This window comes from Protomyctophum bolini, assembly GCF_963924005.1.
Source record: "Protomyctophum bolini genome assembly, chromosome: 4".
In the NCBI taxonomy this organism is placed as follows: domain Eukaryota; kingdom Metazoa; phylum Chordata; class Actinopteri; order Myctophiformes; family Myctophidae; genus Protomyctophum; species Protomyctophum bolini.
In genome coordinates, this window is record NC_137865.1 from 51,936,244 (window position 1) to 51,953,129 (window position 16,886).

At 46.1% G+C, this 16,886-nt stretch overlaps 1 protein-coding gene across 1 annotated transcript in view; it reads right to left on the reverse strand.

The window, feature by feature from the left end:
- Positions 1 to 16,886, reverse strand: part of LOC308314674 (unconventional myosin-Va-like) — a gene marked incomplete at its 3' end in the record, with an annotated part of 70,593 nt that overhangs the window by 6,699 nt on the left and 47,008 nt on the right. Inside the window, exons 24-36 of the mRNA XM_080762305.1 lie at positions 16,379 to 16,472; positions 15,176 to 15,354; positions 14,017 to 14,139; positions 13,787 to 13,918; positions 12,732 to 12,833; positions 10,709 to 10,765; positions 10,351 to 10,581; positions 8,233 to 8,282; positions 6,004 to 6,078; positions 4,513 to 4,711; positions 3,714 to 3,807; positions 2,422 to 2,547; positions 1,149 to 1,303 (exon numbers count right to left, since the gene is read on the reverse strand). Of these exons, the coding sequence (XP_080618431.1) occupies positions 1,149 to 1,303; positions 2,422 to 2,547; positions 3,714 to 3,807; positions 4,513 to 4,711; positions 6,004 to 6,078; positions 8,233 to 8,282; positions 10,351 to 10,581; positions 10,709 to 10,765; positions 12,732 to 12,833; positions 13,787 to 13,918; positions 14,017 to 14,139; positions 15,176 to 15,354; positions 16,379 to 16,472 (1,617 nt within the window). The remainder of the gene's footprint in view (positions 1 to 1,148; positions 1,304 to 2,421; positions 2,548 to 3,713; positions 3,808 to 4,512; positions 4,712 to 6,003; positions 6,079 to 8,232; positions 8,283 to 10,350; positions 10,582 to 10,708; positions 10,766 to 12,731; positions 12,834 to 13,786; positions 13,919 to 14,016; positions 14,140 to 15,175; positions 15,355 to 16,378; positions 16,473 to 16,886) is intronic.

Below are 16,886 nucleotides of genomic sequence, written 5' to 3' on the forward strand. Positions count from 1 at the left end.
CATGCCATGTACATGTTGTGAACATACAAAGTAATCATGATTAAATTTAATTGTGAGGGCAGTGCTGATGCAATATGAATTGATTGCATAGGACCTAAAGGGGAACAAGACCGCAAAGACTATTTGATCTTCTTTTCTGCTATCCTACAGAGCACCAAAGTCCTGACGTCACTGTCGGCAGAGGGCGTCAGTCCACAGGTTCATGTACTTTTTATTTGCATTATAATCCCCATAGGGGGATTTTAGATCTCTTCATATAAGAACTGCGTTTGAAGAATAAACCGATCATCCCGGCCTTTTCACTCATATGGATATGAAGCATCGAATGAAGGTGGCCTAAAACATTATTTGACACTTTTGGCTGTTGAGAAACAGCTCCTAAAACATTATTTGACACTTTTGGCTGTTGAAAAACAGCTTCTAACCATTATTTGACACTTTTGGTTGTTGAGAAACAGCTCCTAAAACATTATTTGACACTTTTGGCTGTTGAAAAACAGCTTCTAACCATTATTTGACACTTTTGGTTGTTGAGGAACAGCTCCTAAAACATTATTTGACACTTTTGGTTGTTAAAAACAGCTTCTAACCATTATTTGACACTTTTGGTTGTTGAGAAACAGCTCCTAAAACATTATTTGACACTTTTGGTTTAATCCAGAGACTACATTATCGGGTAGGCGGGTGGCTGCATCTGCCTGTCGCACAACATAAACTGAATGTTAATTACTGTTAATTATTTATTTTATTTTATTGATATTTAATGTTTCGTGGTTAGTACGAGTCTAGTCACCACCAGCTGAGCTTACGTCAACGAGGAATCTCAGGAACGCAATGTGTCGACAGCTGGGCGTGACGTATATTAGCAGCGACATTGCCTTCATATGTAGTTTCAAGGCTTTTGCGGCCACATTAATCATTAACGACACACAGCCACCCCCCCTGACAGAAAGGCCGGGGTGGTCGGTTCATTTTTCAAACACAGTTCTTATATGAAGCGATCTAAAATCCCCCCTATGGGGATTATAATGCAACTAAAGAAATACATGAACCTGTGTACTGGCGCCCTCTACTGAAAGTGACGTCAGACTCGGGTGCTCTATAGCTCTCTCTCTAATAAACGAATCAATCAACGCGGCGCAGCGTACCTTGATGACGTGTTTGATGCCGCTGACGGTGGCGTTGAGCAGAGCGCTGACGCGCTGCGGGTCGTCCGTGCGGTCCACGAAGCGAAGACACATGAAGAGGACAAACGCCGGGAGGCCTGGGGTCGCGCTGACCGCCACACCGCGGGGGCGCAGGTCTGCACACGCACACGCACGCACACACACGCACACACACACACACGTGCACGCACACACACACGCGCACGCACGCACGCACACACACACACACACACACACACACACACACGCACACGCACGTACGTACACACGCACACGCACACACACATTAACCCATTTAGACCTGAGGACGATTCTACAAATGCCTTGTAAAACCTGACAGTTTTCTGAAAAACCCCATGTTTCCATGTCAGTCGTTCTGAAACGTTTACATGTCAAGGACCCCCAAAAATATCTCTATTTGGCCGCCGACCCCCATCTGGAAATGTGTAGTTCCAGGGACCCCCTAGAAGCAAAGATTTGAGTTAAAAAACGGCTCTCCTCTGAAAGAATATATATTCAAAGACTTGCACCACATTTTCACGATTTTTCTAAAATAGCAGACCTACAAGCTCGTAGCGCGGCACTCGGTGCACGCTGATGACCAGGTGTTAATTACCAGGTGTTAAAGGAGAATTCCATACTAAAAGGCTTTCTTACCTTTCTTTGTAGTCGTTACGTCCCCACCAAAGAGGTCCAGGTGTTATTTTGTGCAAAAGCTCCTTATTGGCTGTTTCCGCTAACCATAAGCCCTACATGAATTGCATTGAATGGGAATTGAATGGGGCTATGGGGTGTTGTGCTAATTCGCTTATTTCCATCGCTCAAAATTATAATTTCTTTGTATTTATCCTCTCTTCATAATCTAAATAATATCCCGAGAGGCACACTTTACTACTTATTTCGATGGAAATAAGCGAACTAGCATAACACCCCATAGCCCCCATTCAATTCCCATTCAATGCAATGCAATTCATTGAGGGCTTATGGTAGGGAAAATAGCCAATAAGGAGTTTTTGCACAAAAAAAACACCTGGACCTCTTTGGTGGGGACGTAACAACTACAAAGAAAGGTAAGAATGATAAGAAAGCATTCTAGCATGGAATTCTCCTTTAATGACCAGGTGATGACCAGGTGATGACCAGGTGTTAATGACCAGGTGATGACCAGGTGATGACCAGGTGTTAATGACCAGGTGATGACCAGGTGTTAATGACCAGGTGATGACCAGGTGTTAATGACCAGGTGTCTACGTACCGATGACCAGGTGTTTGACGAGGCGTTTCTCGTCTCCGTCTCTGAACTCCAGCATGCCTTTGAAGTCCTTCTCCTTCCGGGTGATTCCGGTGACGTTGACCCCCTGGCTGGACGTCTGGGGGCGGGCTGGGGAGGGAACACAGAAGGTCATGACCTATGACCTCTAGGGTCTCTGAGCTGAGGGAGAGAACACAAAGGTCATGACCTCTAGACTAGGGTCTCCGTCAGGTCACCCGGAGGAAAACCCTGAGGCGAAATGGACATAGTGGCCGAATTCGGTATTGCAGCTCGGGGCCAGCGCTGCTCCGTTGACTATATCATTGCGCACGTTCATGTTATTATTGGGGCCACATGACACGTTACAGACGGACGGAACGCTCCGTCCGTCTGTTTACCTGTTAGCATTCCTCCGGGGCTAGCATAGTGCTCCTCCGTCCCCACCAGCGATGGGATTTATAAATCCAGCTCCGTTGGGCCTCCATTATACCAGTAAGACGCGCAAACGCGGGAAGCGAACGCAGCTCGTACATATTTGGGTTTTGGACGTACAGCTGCTTTGGGGACTCCTTATATGGTTATGGCTGAGTCATGGTGACGTAATCACTCAGCTCCATATATGGGCACAAAAGTGGGACAGACAGACAGACCCACAGACAGACATGATCTGCTAACGCAGTGATTGCGAACGCAGTGAGCACTTACTATGAGACCTAGCAGATCATGTCTGTGTGTGTGTGTGTCTGTCTGTCCCTCTTTTGTGCCCATATATGGAGCTGAGTGATTACGTCACCATGACTCAGCCATAACCATATAAGGAGTCCCCAAAGCAGCTATACGTCCAAAACCCAAATATGTACGAGCTGCGTTCGCTTCCCGCGTTTGCGCGTCTTACTGGTAGTAAGTGCTCACTGCGTTCGCAAACACCGCCTAACCCTATGGCTTCTCCCTAACCCTTCATCGGAACGGACAGGACATGAGCTACGGACAAAAAAAACTAAAAAAGAAAAAAAGAGGAAAAAAAGTATGTATGTATGAATGTATGAATGAATGTATGAATGTATGAATGTATGTATGAATGTATGAATGTATGTATGAATGTATGAATGTATGAATAAACTGAAAATAAACTGAACTGAACTGAACTGAACACCGGTTTTCAACGCGCCGTATCTCCAAAGGTTTCGAGAGCTGTCCAACCCGCGACGATCGTAAATCATTTGAGGAAATGTGGACTGGTTGTAATGCTGGCTAAAGGCTGTTGTTTACTGTACCTTACTGTACTTTTACTGTACCTTCCAGCTCGTCCACTCTGCGCCGGTAGATCTTCAGCTGTTTGTAGAGCTTGCGGAGGTTCTTGTCCTGCTTCTCTCGCTGCTCCATGAGCACCTGGAAAACACACACAGCTGATTAAAACACAGACAGCTGATTAAAACACAGACAGCTGATTAAAACACAGACAGCTGATTAAAACACAGACAGCTGATTAAAACACGCACAGCTGATTAAAACACAGACAGCTGATTAAAACACAGACAGCTGATTAAAACACATTTTGGGGTCGGGAACCCCTTTTGGGTGTTATAGCATCATGTTGTGCTTTTAGCTATTGAAAAATAGCAGATCTACAAGCTCATAGCGCGCCACCGAGTGGCGCGCTACGAGCTTGTAGGTCTGCTATTTTCTTTGAAAAATCGAAGAACGACTGACATTAGAAACATAGCCTTTTCAGAAAACTGTCAGGATGTAGAAGAACATTTTTAGAATCTGATCTCAGGTCAGAATGGGTTAATCACCTGAAACACACACAGCTGATTGATCACCTCAATATGCACTGAAACACACCTGATTAATCACCTGATTGGTTAATAGCAGGCCACACCCACCAGGCAGCTGATTGGCTAATGACAGGCCACATCCAACATGCATATGATTAGCTAATAATAACAGGCCACGCCCCCCCCCCCCCAGGCAGATGATGATTGGTTCATAATCACAGGCCACACCCACCAGGCAGATGATGATTGGCTAATAACAACAGGCCACACCCACCAGGCATATGACGATTGGCTAATAACAACAGGCCACACCCACCAGGTTGTCGGAGGCCAGACAGGTGATCTCGTGGCGCAGGCCTGCGTCGACGCGCGCCTCCTGTGACATCATCATGCTCTGAGCCAATAGCGACTGCTGCGTGTCGTTGTCCTTCCGCGCCCTCCTAAGCTCCTCCCTCAGGTCCTCGCTCTGCTCCCTGTGGGACGCCGCCTGCTCCTGCAGCTGTTCCTCCAGAAGCCTGCGGGGGGCAGAGTTGAGCACATTGTCATTTAGTATTTTATTTATTACAAGTAAGACGCGCAAACGCGGGAAGCGAACGCAGCTCGTACATTTTTGGGTGTGTGTGTGTGTGTGTGTTTTGTGTGATACAGCCGCGCCCTCTGGTGGCGGGCAGGTGGTGTTAGAGCGTGACCGACAGACAGACACACAGACACACAGACACACAGACAGACAGACATGTTCTGCTAGGTCTCATATAGTTAGTGCTCACTGCGTTCGCAATTAGTCTTTTATTTTGAACAGACAGTCGTCGCCACAATAACTAATATGTCTAAAAAAAAAGAGAAAAATGCTGCAACTGAATGGCTGGTAAATGGAAGTTAAGTTTACATAACAGTACACATACATTATACACCTTCCCTAATGATTATATCTGGTTTCAGTATGTATTTATTGTCTCTATTATTGAAGTTATTGTAGCAGTCAATTTATATTGGGGGTACATAGTGTAGTTGCGAACGCAGTGATTGCGAACGCAGTGAGCACTTACTATGAGACCTAGCAGATCATGTCTGTCTGTGTGTCTGTCCCGCTATACGTCCAAATATGGAGTGTGTTGCATCAGCAATCACTCAGCTCCATATATGGGCACAAAAGGGGCCAGGTCCACATATACAGTAACAGCGGGACAGACAGACAGACAGACAGACAGACATGATCTGCAGGGTCTCAGCTGCGTTCGCTTCCCGCGTTTGCGCGTCTTACTGGTATATATGTATAGTTTATATGTATAGTGTCATTATTATATAGATATGTTCTTGTTTACGTTCTTAGCTTACGCATGTTTCATGATAAATGTTTTTATGTGATGTATTCCCATGCTTTTTTGTTCTTGCTTAATGTAAATCGCTCTGGATTAAGAGCGTCTGCTAAATGCCTACATTGTAAATTGTCTAGTTGACTAAAAGTAATCTGACTAAAAGTAATCTGACAAAACGTCAAGATGTTAACCCATTTTGGTGTTGGCATCATGTTATGGTTTAGCTATTGAAAAATAGCAGATCTACAAGCTCATAGCGCGCCACCGAGTGGCGCGCTATGAGCTTGTAGGTCTGCTATTTTTGAAAAATCGAAGAACGACTGACATTTTTAGAATCTGATCTCAGGTCAGAATGGGTTAATCAGACCAGTGTGTGTCCAGTGGAAACCTCGTATGAATCTGATCTCAGGTCAGAATGGGTTAACGACCACTGTAATGAATGGTTAAACCTTTAACTGCTGCTGAAGACATTACATTAACCGTTTGTTTACCTGTTGGTCTCCTTGAGGCCTTCATACACCAGCCACAGCTCTCCGTCTTCATTCAATGTGTGTAGATCTGTAGATCTGATATAAAATATGAAAACAACCACTTTATATGTATATACATGTAGGCCTCATGTGGCCCCTGGGGGCCGCAAAGTTGATATTAAACACAATCTTTGCCAAGAACGCAACGTCTCGTTTTTAGCACCCTGGGCAAGACCGCGACTGAAAAGACTATCAGCGGAAGTGCGGGATTTTAGCGGAAGTATCGCCGAAGGAAATGACGTTGATGCTTTTACTAATCAGTTTACATTCTCCGCGAATGAAACAAGTGTTGTGATTGGTCGGGAAAATATCGTATCCGGGGGGAAATACATCCGACGGATATTCCGAGGATACGTCCGCCGATGGCTTCTCTGCCTTACGTTGTGACCAGGCTTTACTTTATGCTTCTCTGCCTTACGTTGTGACCAGGCTTTACTTTATGCTTCTCTGTCTTACGTTGTGACCAGGCTTTACTTTATGCTTCTCTGTCTTACGTTGTGACCAGGCTTTACTTTATGCTTCTCTGTCTTATGTTGTGACCAGGCTTTACTTTATGCTTCTCTGTCTTACGTTGTGACCAGGCTTTACTTTATGCTTCTCTGTCTTACGTTGTGACCAGGCTTTACTTTATGCTTCTCTGTCTTACGTTGTGACCAGGCTTTACTTTATGCTTCTCTGTCTTACGTTGTGACCAGGCTTTACTTTATGCTTCTCTGCCTTACGTTGTGACCAGGCTTTACTTTATGCTTCTCTGCCTTACGTTGTGACGAGGCTTTACTTTATGCTTCTCTGTCTTACGTTGTGACCAGGCTTTACTTTATGCTTCTCTGCCTTACGTTGTGACGAGGCTTTACTTTATGCTTCTCTGCCTTACGTTGACCAGGCTTTACTTTATGCTTCTCTGTCTTACGTTGTGACCAGGCTTTACTTTATGCTTCTCTGTCTTACGTTGTGACCAGGCTTTACTTTATGCTTCTCTGTCTTACGTTGTGACCAGGCTTTACTTTATGCTTCTCTGTCTTACGTTGTGACCAGGCTTTACTTTATGCTTCTCTGTCTTACGTTGTGACCAGGCTTTACTTTATGCTTCTCTGTCTTACGTTGTGACCAGGCTTTACTTTATGCTTCTCTGCCTTACGTTGTGACCAGGCTTTACTTTATGCTTCTCTGCCTTACGTTGTGACCAGGCTTTACTTTATGCTTCTCTGTCTTACGTTGTGACCAGGCTTTACTTTATGCTTCTCTGTCTTACGTTGTGACCAGGCTTTACTTTATGCTTCTCTGCCTTACGTTGACCAGGCTTTACTTTATGCTTCTCTGTCTTACGTTGTGACCAGGCTTTACTTTATGCTTCTCTGTCTTACGTTGTGACCAGGCTTTACTTTATGCTTCTCTGTCTTACGTTGTGACCAGGCTTTACTTTATGCTTCTCTGTCTTACGTTGTGACCAGGCTTTACTTCATGCTTCTCTGCCTTACGTTGTGACGAGGCTTTACTTTATGCTTCTCTGTCTTACGTTGTCACCAGGCTTTACTTTATGCTTCTCTGTCTTACGTTGTGACCAGGCTTTACTTTATGCTTCTCTGCCGTAGGTTGTGACCAGGCTTTACTTTATGCTTCTCTGCCTTACGTTGTGACCAGGCTTTACTTTATGCTTCTCTGCCTTACGTTGTGACCAGGCTTTACTTTATGCTTCTCTGCCTTAGGTTGTGACCAGGCTTTACTTTATGCTTCTCTGTCTTACGTTGTGACCAGGCTTTACTTTATGCTTCTCTGCCTTACGTTGTGACCAGGCTTTACTTTATGCTTCTCTGCCTTACGTTGTGACCAGGCTTTACTTTATGCTTCTCTGCCTTAGGTTGTGACCAGGCTTTACTTTATGCTTCTCTGTCTTACGTTGTGACCAGGCTTTACTTTATGCTTCTCTGCCTTACGTTGTGACCAGGCTTTACTTTATGCTTCTCTGCCTTACGTTGTGACCAGGCTTTACTTTATGCTTCTCTGTCTTACGTTGTGACCAGGCTTTTCTTTTCGCAGATAAGTAAGCCTGGGACCGAGGCTACGCTTTAGCCCGTTTGCCCCGGACACACGATACCGCCTCTAGTGGCGGGATGGAATTGGTTAAAGCAGAGACATCAAGATGGCTGACCTGTCAATGTATTTTAAAGTAGAGATACCAAGATGGCTGACCTGTCAAAGTCCTCGTTATCGAACCTCAGTGCTTCTGCCAACACCAAGTCCTGAAAACATCAAATAATGACAAATTATTACATGTTTGACTTTTGATTTGATTATTTTTATTTTGAAACCTTCAGGTAAAACAGTCAAATAAGATAAAGACATTATATATATATATATATATATATATATATATATATATATATATATATATAACCACAATCGATGTATATTTCTTTTTTGAATGAAATAAGAAAATTATAATGACAACAACTTATTTACTCCTACCCCCATCTTAAATATTCACCAATAAGTAATTGCAATAAACATATAATCCAAGTGTTACTGCATCCATCCATACATACATACATACATACTTAGGTATGCGGTCTAGCTTAACTTGGACTCAGGGGGGTGGACGCCTCTGCCTTGCATAGTCCCCAGTGAATAGGCATTTTGCCCTTCACTGGTAACCTTATTTTGGATTTGTTTTAAATATAGGAAGGTTTTATGGGCTGGGCTTTTTACTAAAAAGCCCCCCCTTTTAAAATACTACACACATACATACATACCCACCTACATACATACATTTCAGACGTTTTAGCAGTTTTTAAGGACCCACTTTTAGGCCAGTGCACCAGAGCAAGCTTTTGCCTTTTTTTAAACCCCACCCATTTTAACCAAATACATACATACATACATACATACATACATGTGTACATGCGTATGTAAGAACAATAATTAAGTAATCAAGTACAGCCCGAGACAATCAATGTGCCTCATCCTCCACTCTGTAATAGTTAAGTAAGTCATTTTTATACATCTTAAATTGTACAATGTTGTTTGAGTTGTTGTTTGAGTTCTACAGCCAGACCATTCCACAAATTGACCCCACAGATTGTTATACATTGACTTTTCATGGTAGTTTCACGTCAGTCTGTGTGACAGATAACTAACTAAGATATGATGATTAAATCGTCAACAATAAAGTTTTTTCTCTTCACCGCGGCTCAGTGACATCATGTTGTAGTTTTAGTAAAAACAGAGAGATGTGTTTGGGTGAGCGGTGAGTCTCTTACCACCGCGGCTCAGTGACGTCATGTTGTAGTTTTAGTAAAAACAGAGAGGTGTGTTTGGGTGAGTCTCTTACCACCGCGGCTAAGTGACGTCATGTTGTAGTTTTAGTAAAAACAGAGAGATGTGTTTGGGTGAGCGGTGAGTCTCTTACCACCGCGGCTCAGTGACGTCATGTTGTAGTTTTAGTAAAAACAGAGAGATGTGTTTGGGGTGAGCGGTGAGTCTCTTACCACCGCGGCTCAGTGACGTCATGTTGTAGTTTTAGTAAAAACAGAGAGATGTGTTTGGGGTGAGCGGTGAGTCTCTTACCACCGCGGCTCAGTGACGTCATGTTGTAGTTTTAGTAAAAACAGAGAAATGTGTTTGGGGTGAGCGGTGAGTCTCTTACCACCGCGGCTCAGTGACGTCATGTTGTAGTTTTAGTAAAAACAGAGAAATGTGTTTGGGGTGAGCGGTGAGTCTCTTACCACCGCGGCTCAGTGACGTCATGTTGTAGTTTTAGTAAAAACAGAGAGGTATGTTTGGGGTGAGCGGTGAGTCTCTTACCACCGCGGCTCAGTGACGTCATGTTGTAGTTTTAGTAAAAACAGAGGGATGTGTTTGGGTGAGCGGTGAGTCTCTTACCACCGCGGCTCAGTGACGTCATGTTGTAGTTTTAGTAAAAACAGAGAGATGTGTTTGGGTGAGTCTCTTACCACCGCGGCTCAGTAACGTCATGTCAAAATATTGTGTTCATTGTCATGATTCGTCACGATCCGAATTGGCTTTGTCCGCGGCGTAACCGTCTTTAAATAAATTATATTAAAAGTGCCGATGGCAGAATGCATGGGGCTTTCACTTCCTGGGCCACTCGCTTTTCTGAAAGGGGGCGGGACTGCGGCGCTCTATAGCGGTGGATGAGCTAGTGTAGGGGCGGTCTCTCACCTTGTGTTTCAGCGCCCCCTGGTGGATGGGGGATGTGTGGTACCTTATGTTTCAGCGCCCCCTGGTGGATGGGGGATGTGTGGTACCTTGTGTCTCAGAGCCCCCTGGTGGATGGGGGATGTGTGGTACCTTGTGTCTCAGAGCCTCGCGGGTCACCATGTGCGAGCGCAGCATCAGCACCTGCTCCTTCCTCATCTCCAGCTCGTCGCTGGACGAGTTGAGCTGCTCCAGGAGCACGCTGTAGGGGGCGCTGTCCCTCCTCCTCGGATCTACCTCCTCGCCAGCAGGGGGAGCCAGAGACTCCCTCAGCTCCTTCAGCTCGCGTTTCACACGCCGGTTGTCCGACTCCAGCTCCTGCCTCTGTTTGTACATGTTATATAAACCTGTTATATAGACCCGTTTATACATGTTTGTACATGTTACCTGTTTACATAGACTTCTATAATAAAAGACTGAAATGTTTACTGCGTGCGACAAGTTCCAATACCTTCAGAACCTCCAGGTCCAGTTCTGCTCTGATGGACGACGTCTGATCCTCCGTCTCCTGGTTCACAAACAAACTCACACACTGAATCCAGAGAGACTTCATCATCTATAGGATTATGAGCAAGCTAAGAACTAACAGCAGCTCAGTGGACCTGTGGTTAGAGTGTCCGCCCTGAGACTGGGAGGTCGGGGGTTCGATCCCCGGCCGGGTCAGAACAATGGGACCCAGTGCCTCCCTGCTTGACACTCAGCATCAATGGTTGGATTGGGGGGGTGAGTCCCTGCGGCGTACTAGCGTCATGTCCAGGGGGTGTACTTGTACATCAAGCTGTTTTCAACAGGAGATAGGCTCCTGCCATATATGGGCCTACTTACTACTACTTTGTGACGAAGCACATTTGTAATGTTTTTCGACTTTGTTTTCTTTATGCATGTTATTATTTATGAAATGAAATGATACATGTGATTACGCTGATTATTTAAATATTAGCTTCTGTTTCACAATTATGGTAATGGGCCTTGTACAGGGGTGAGTGACAGCGTTCAGTGATTCGTTGATTGTCACCACCCAAGGGTGCAAATAGAGGGAGTGACACACGGGGCCAGGGGATGGACAAAGAAACAGAGTGCAGGCCTGCACGGAGGAGCTTCAGGCGCCAGATAGACGTTACACTACGACCGCGACTTAGCGTGTAAATGAACTGATCTGCAGCCTTAGTGAATATATAGAACAGTCGGGCCCGGCGGGCTGGGCATCGTTGTGCCGCTGCCGACGGGGATCGGAGATCGGAAAGGAGGATAACCAGCCGGTGTTTGGAGGCTATATCAGGGCTACAGCTATAGCGGTGAGGTCGTTCCGAAGTGGTTCTAGGTGGATTATTGGATTAAAAAATATAGGGGTACCCCGAACACTTTCTTATTTATCTTGGATCGTTTTGTTGGAGAAGAGGAACTTTTTGTTGCGTCGGGAGTTTGGGACAAGGATATATAAACTCTCGCGTGTGCGCGCCTCAGGTTGAGGGGGACGACGGACGCGGACATTATTATTCGCTGACTTTGGGGGGGTTTGAGAAGAATTATTGTTTGAGGGTTTAAGTTTGTCTGCCTGTGTATTCTTTGATGCCATAGGGATAGCGACAGGGACAGATGCACTGTGTTTGGTTTTCGGTTACACTGTTTGTTTGACAACATACGTTTGCAGCATCTCTATATAAATAAGTGAACTATATCCCTACGAATCCGTTGTTTATTTTCCTTAGTAATAATTTGCCTTAAGATACAAGGGGGCGATTGTTACAACTTACTACTAAGAACCTAACAGTGGAATATCTCCAATAATGAAACACTATACAGTGCTATGTCTACATAAAGGTTACATCTAAGTTACGGAAATTGAGCCTTTCCATACGCCTGTAAGGTCATCGAGGCTAGGGGAGGGGCTACGGGCTGAGATGGAGTCTGAAGAGGTGGGTTTTCAGACTACGGAGGAAGATTGGGGAGTGAGTCTGTAGTTCTGACTGTAATTGGGAGTGAGTCTGTAGTTCTTCTGACTGCAATGGGAAGTTCATTCCATAGTTTAGATTGGGAGTGAGTCTGTAGTTCTTCTGACTGCAATGGGAAGTTCATTCCATAGTTTAGATTGGGAGTGAGTCTGTAGTTCTGACTGCAATGGGAAGTTCTTTCCATAGTTTAGATTGGGAGCGAGTCTGTAGTTCTGACTGTAATGGGATGTACATTCCATAGTTTAGATTGGGAGTGAGTCTGCAGCTCTGACTGTAATGGGAAGTTCATTCCATAGTTTAGATTGGGAGTGAGTCTGTAGTTCTGACTGCAATGGGAAGTTCATTCCATAGTTTAAATTGGGAGTGAATCTGTAGTTCTGACTGCAATGGGAAGTTCATTCCATAGTTTTGGAGCCAGAAGGGAGAAGAGTTTACACACACACACACACACACACACACACACACACACACACACACACACACACACACACACACACACACACACACACACACAGTAGGTACCTTGCCCTCCCTTCGGTCCAGTTCTCGCTGCAGGGCCTGTTTCTCCTGTTCCACTTCCTTCACTCTCCTCTGGAACTTCAACAGGATGGACACGTCTCCTTCCTGTAAATAACACCTTAACTTAACCTCAGGATGGACACGTCTCCTTCCTGTAAATAACACCTTATCTTAACCTCAGGGTGGACACGTCTCCTTCCTGTAAATAACACCTTAACTTAACCTCAGGATGGACACGTCTCCTTCCTGTAAATAACACCTTAACTTAACCTCAGGATGGACACGTCTCCTTCCTGTAAATAACACCTTATCTTAACCTCAGGGTGGACACGTCTCCTTCCTGTAAATAACACCTTAACTTAACCTCAGGATGGACACGTCTCCTTCCTGTAAATAACACCTTAACTTAACCTCAGGGTGGACACGTCTCCTTCCTGTAAATAACACCTTAACTTAACCTCACATATCTCTGTCCTAAAGACAATAACAACAGTAACAACTTAACGACATCAACATCACATGATCACACTCTGCCTGAGAGAGAGAGAGAGAGAGAGAGATAGAGAGAGAGAGATAGAGAGAGAGAGAGATAGAGAGAGAGAGAGAGAGAGAGAGAGAGATACAGGGAGAGAGATACAGGGAGAGAGACAGCGAGAGCGAGCGAGACAGCACTTATCCCGAGGCTGTTCGCCTCTTGAATGCGGACCCTCTTTTCACTCGCACTTTACAGCGTGAAGCTGCTTTGTAAAACGATGAACTGTGATGAATTTGCTATTTATTTATTTAACATGAATTGTAACGTTTTGCATTCTTCTTATTTATTGGTCCCCCTCATATGATGTCTGCACTTTGGTATCGTGTTCTGTCTGATTATGTGATGTGAATATGTGTATGTATCGTATGTATGTTTTTAGTGCACTGAAACAAATTCCAATCAACTCTGTTGACATGGCAATAAAGTCTTGAATCTTGAGAGAGACACAGAGAGAGAGAGATATAGACAGAGAGAGAGAGAGAGAGAGAGACAGCGGTATGTATCCCCCGCAGATCTAACAGACCTGATGGTGTGTGGAGGAAGGGGGAGGAGTCACCTGATGGTGTGTGGAGGAAGGGGGAGGAGTCACCTGATGGTGTGTGGAGGAAGGGGGAGGAGTCACCTGATGGTGTGTGGAGGAAAGGGGAGGAGTCACCTGATGGTGTGTGGAGGAAGGGGGAGGAGTCACCTGATGGTGTGTTGAGGAAAGGGGAGGAGTCACCTGATGTTGTGTGGAGGAATGGGAGGAGTCACCTGATGGTGTGTGGAGGAATGGGAGGAGTCTTCTCCTTCAGCGTAGCCGGAGCTCTGACCGCAGTCGCTGAGGAACGAATCACGTCTCTCTGCGTTGAAGAACGAATCACGTCTCTCCGAGTTCTGCTCATGGACACATAATTAACATATTAAAAGACCGTTTGGCATGCTGCTGCCGCTGAGGAACCAATCACATCTCTCTGCTGCCGCTGAGGAACCAATCACATCTCTCTGCGTCCTGCTCATTAGCATATCATAGAGACAACGCCGCTCTACTTGCCTTTAGTTGATCTTTTAAATCCCTTGTTATTCCTGGGTTACTAAACACACTAAACACTAAACAAAACTAACTAAACACACTAAACACTAAACAAAACTAACTAAACACACTAAACAAATAAAGTTTTATTATTATTATTATCCCTGACCAGGTCCCAGGTCCGACCCCCTACTAGTCCCTCCCACAGACCTGGTCCCAGGTCCGACCCCCTACTAGTCCCTCCCACAGACCTGGTCCCAGGTCCGACCCCCTACTAGTCCCTCCCACAGACCTGGTCCCAGGTCCAACCCCCTACTAGTCCCTCCCACAGACCTGGTCCCAGGTCCAACCCCCTACTAGTCCCTCCCACAGACCTGGTCCCAGGTCCAACCCCCTACTAGTCCCTCCCACAGACCTGGTCCCAGGTCCAACCCCCTACTAGTCCCTCCCACAGACCTGGTCCCAGGTCCGACCCCCTACTAGTCCCTCCCACTGACCAGGTCCCAGGTCCAACCCCCTACTAGTCCCTCCCACTGACCAGGTCCCAGGTCCAACCCCCTCCCACTGACCAGGTCCCAGGTCCAACCCCCTCCCACAGACCTGGTCCCAGGTCCAACCCCCTACTAGTCCCTCCCACTGACCTGGTCCCAGGTCCGACCCCCTACTAGTCCCTCCCACTGACCAGGTCCCAGGTCCAACCCCCTCCCCACAGACCTGGTCCCAGGTCCAACCCCCTCCCACAGACCAGGTCCCAGGTCCAACCCCCTCCCACAGACCTGGTCCCAGGTCCAACCCCCTCCCACAGACCTGGTCCCAGGTCCAACCCCCTCCCACAGACCTGGTCCCAGGTCCAACCCCCTCCCACAGACCTGGTCCCAGGTCCAACCCCCTCCCACAGACCTGGTCCCAGGTCCAACCCCCCAGGTCTCCTGGAGCAAGGCAGCGGAGTGTAACCTTGATCTGGAGGTTCATGTCCTCCTGCAGCTCCAGATGTTCTCTGAGCAGACGGCTGTAGAGGCTCTGAGACTCCTCCAGATCCTTCTCCACGCGTTGGCTGTGCTGCACACTGTCCTCCATGTCTGAAAACAACCACATCAAAAAGGCATTTGACTCGATCCACAGAGGGATGATGGTGAAGAACCTTAAGGCCTACGGTGTCCCTCCCAACTTGCTCCGGGCAATAGAGTGTGCCATTGTTGGCCTTAGGCTAAATGCAAAGAAAACTGAGGTGATCACCTATAACATCTCAACGGAACATGGAGGAACAGGAGGCACTGTGCTGAAGGAAGTCAAGGACTTCAAGTAGCTGGGCTCATGGGTCAATTCAACAGAGTAAGATATTAAGGTGAGGGCCCTGAATGGCATGACCAGTGCATGGAACTCCAATCTCCCCCGACAAATCAAACTCAGCTTCTTCTAGGCAACAGTGGAGGCAGTGAATGCTGGACCCTGAAGCCAACCCTGCAAAGGTCCCTTGACGGGTGCTACACCAGAATGCTGCGTGCAGTACTTAACCCATTCTGAACGGGAACCAATTTTGGTGTTAGCATCATGTTATGCTTTAGCTATTGAAAAATAGAAGATCTACAAGCTCGTAGATCTGCTATTTTTGAAAAATCAAAGAACGACTGACATTTTTGGAATCTGATCTCAGGTCAGAATGGGTTAATCAGACCAGTGTGTGTCCAGTGGAAACCTCGTATGAATCTGATCTCAGGTCAGAATGGGTTAACATCAGCAAGACTGTACATGTCACTAACATGACTCTGTATGAGGGAATACCAAGGCTGTGTCAGAAAATAGCAGCCAGGAGAATGAGACACTGCCAAAGACATCAAGTACTGCCAGCCAGTAAACTGGTGCTCTGGGAACCAACACACGGGCACCGGTCAGGAGGACGCCCCGCGCTAACATACGTGGATGTACTCAAGAACGACGCAGGAGTTCAAAGTACCAACGAACTGGCCGGATGTATGGAGAACCGGGAGGACAGGAAGTGACGATGGAGGGATCTTCTGAGGACGACCTAGAGAGACAGTGTTACACAGCATATTGTTACCTGTAATATTGTGTTTCCAGTGTGTTACACAGCATAATTGTTACCTGATATTTTGAGTTTCTGTTCCTGGACGAGAGTGTCCAGATCGCTCTTCTGATCCTTCAGCACATTGATCTCTTCGTTCAGCTGGTCCACGACCTGAATGGTTCAAAAACAAGGGTCAAATTGACGCCCATAGGCTGTGTTGTTTTGTTTTGTTTGTTTTTTGCCTCCTGTTTTTGTCTGTATTGTACCGTTTATCCCATTCTGACCTGAGATCAGATTCATACGAGGTTTCCACGGGACACACACTGGTCTGATGAACCCATTCTGACCTGAGATCAGATTCTAAAAATGTCAGTCGCTCTTCAATTTTTCTAAAATAGCAGACCTACAAGCTCGTAGCGCGCCACTCGGTGGCGCGCTATGAGCTTGTAGATCTGCTATTTTTCAATAGCTAAAGCATAACATGATGCTAACACCAAAATGGGTTCCCGGTCAGAATGGGTTATTGTCTGTTGCTCCCCTTCTCCTTTCCCCAAGAGGACCACAATGGAAACAAGCCTAACAGCT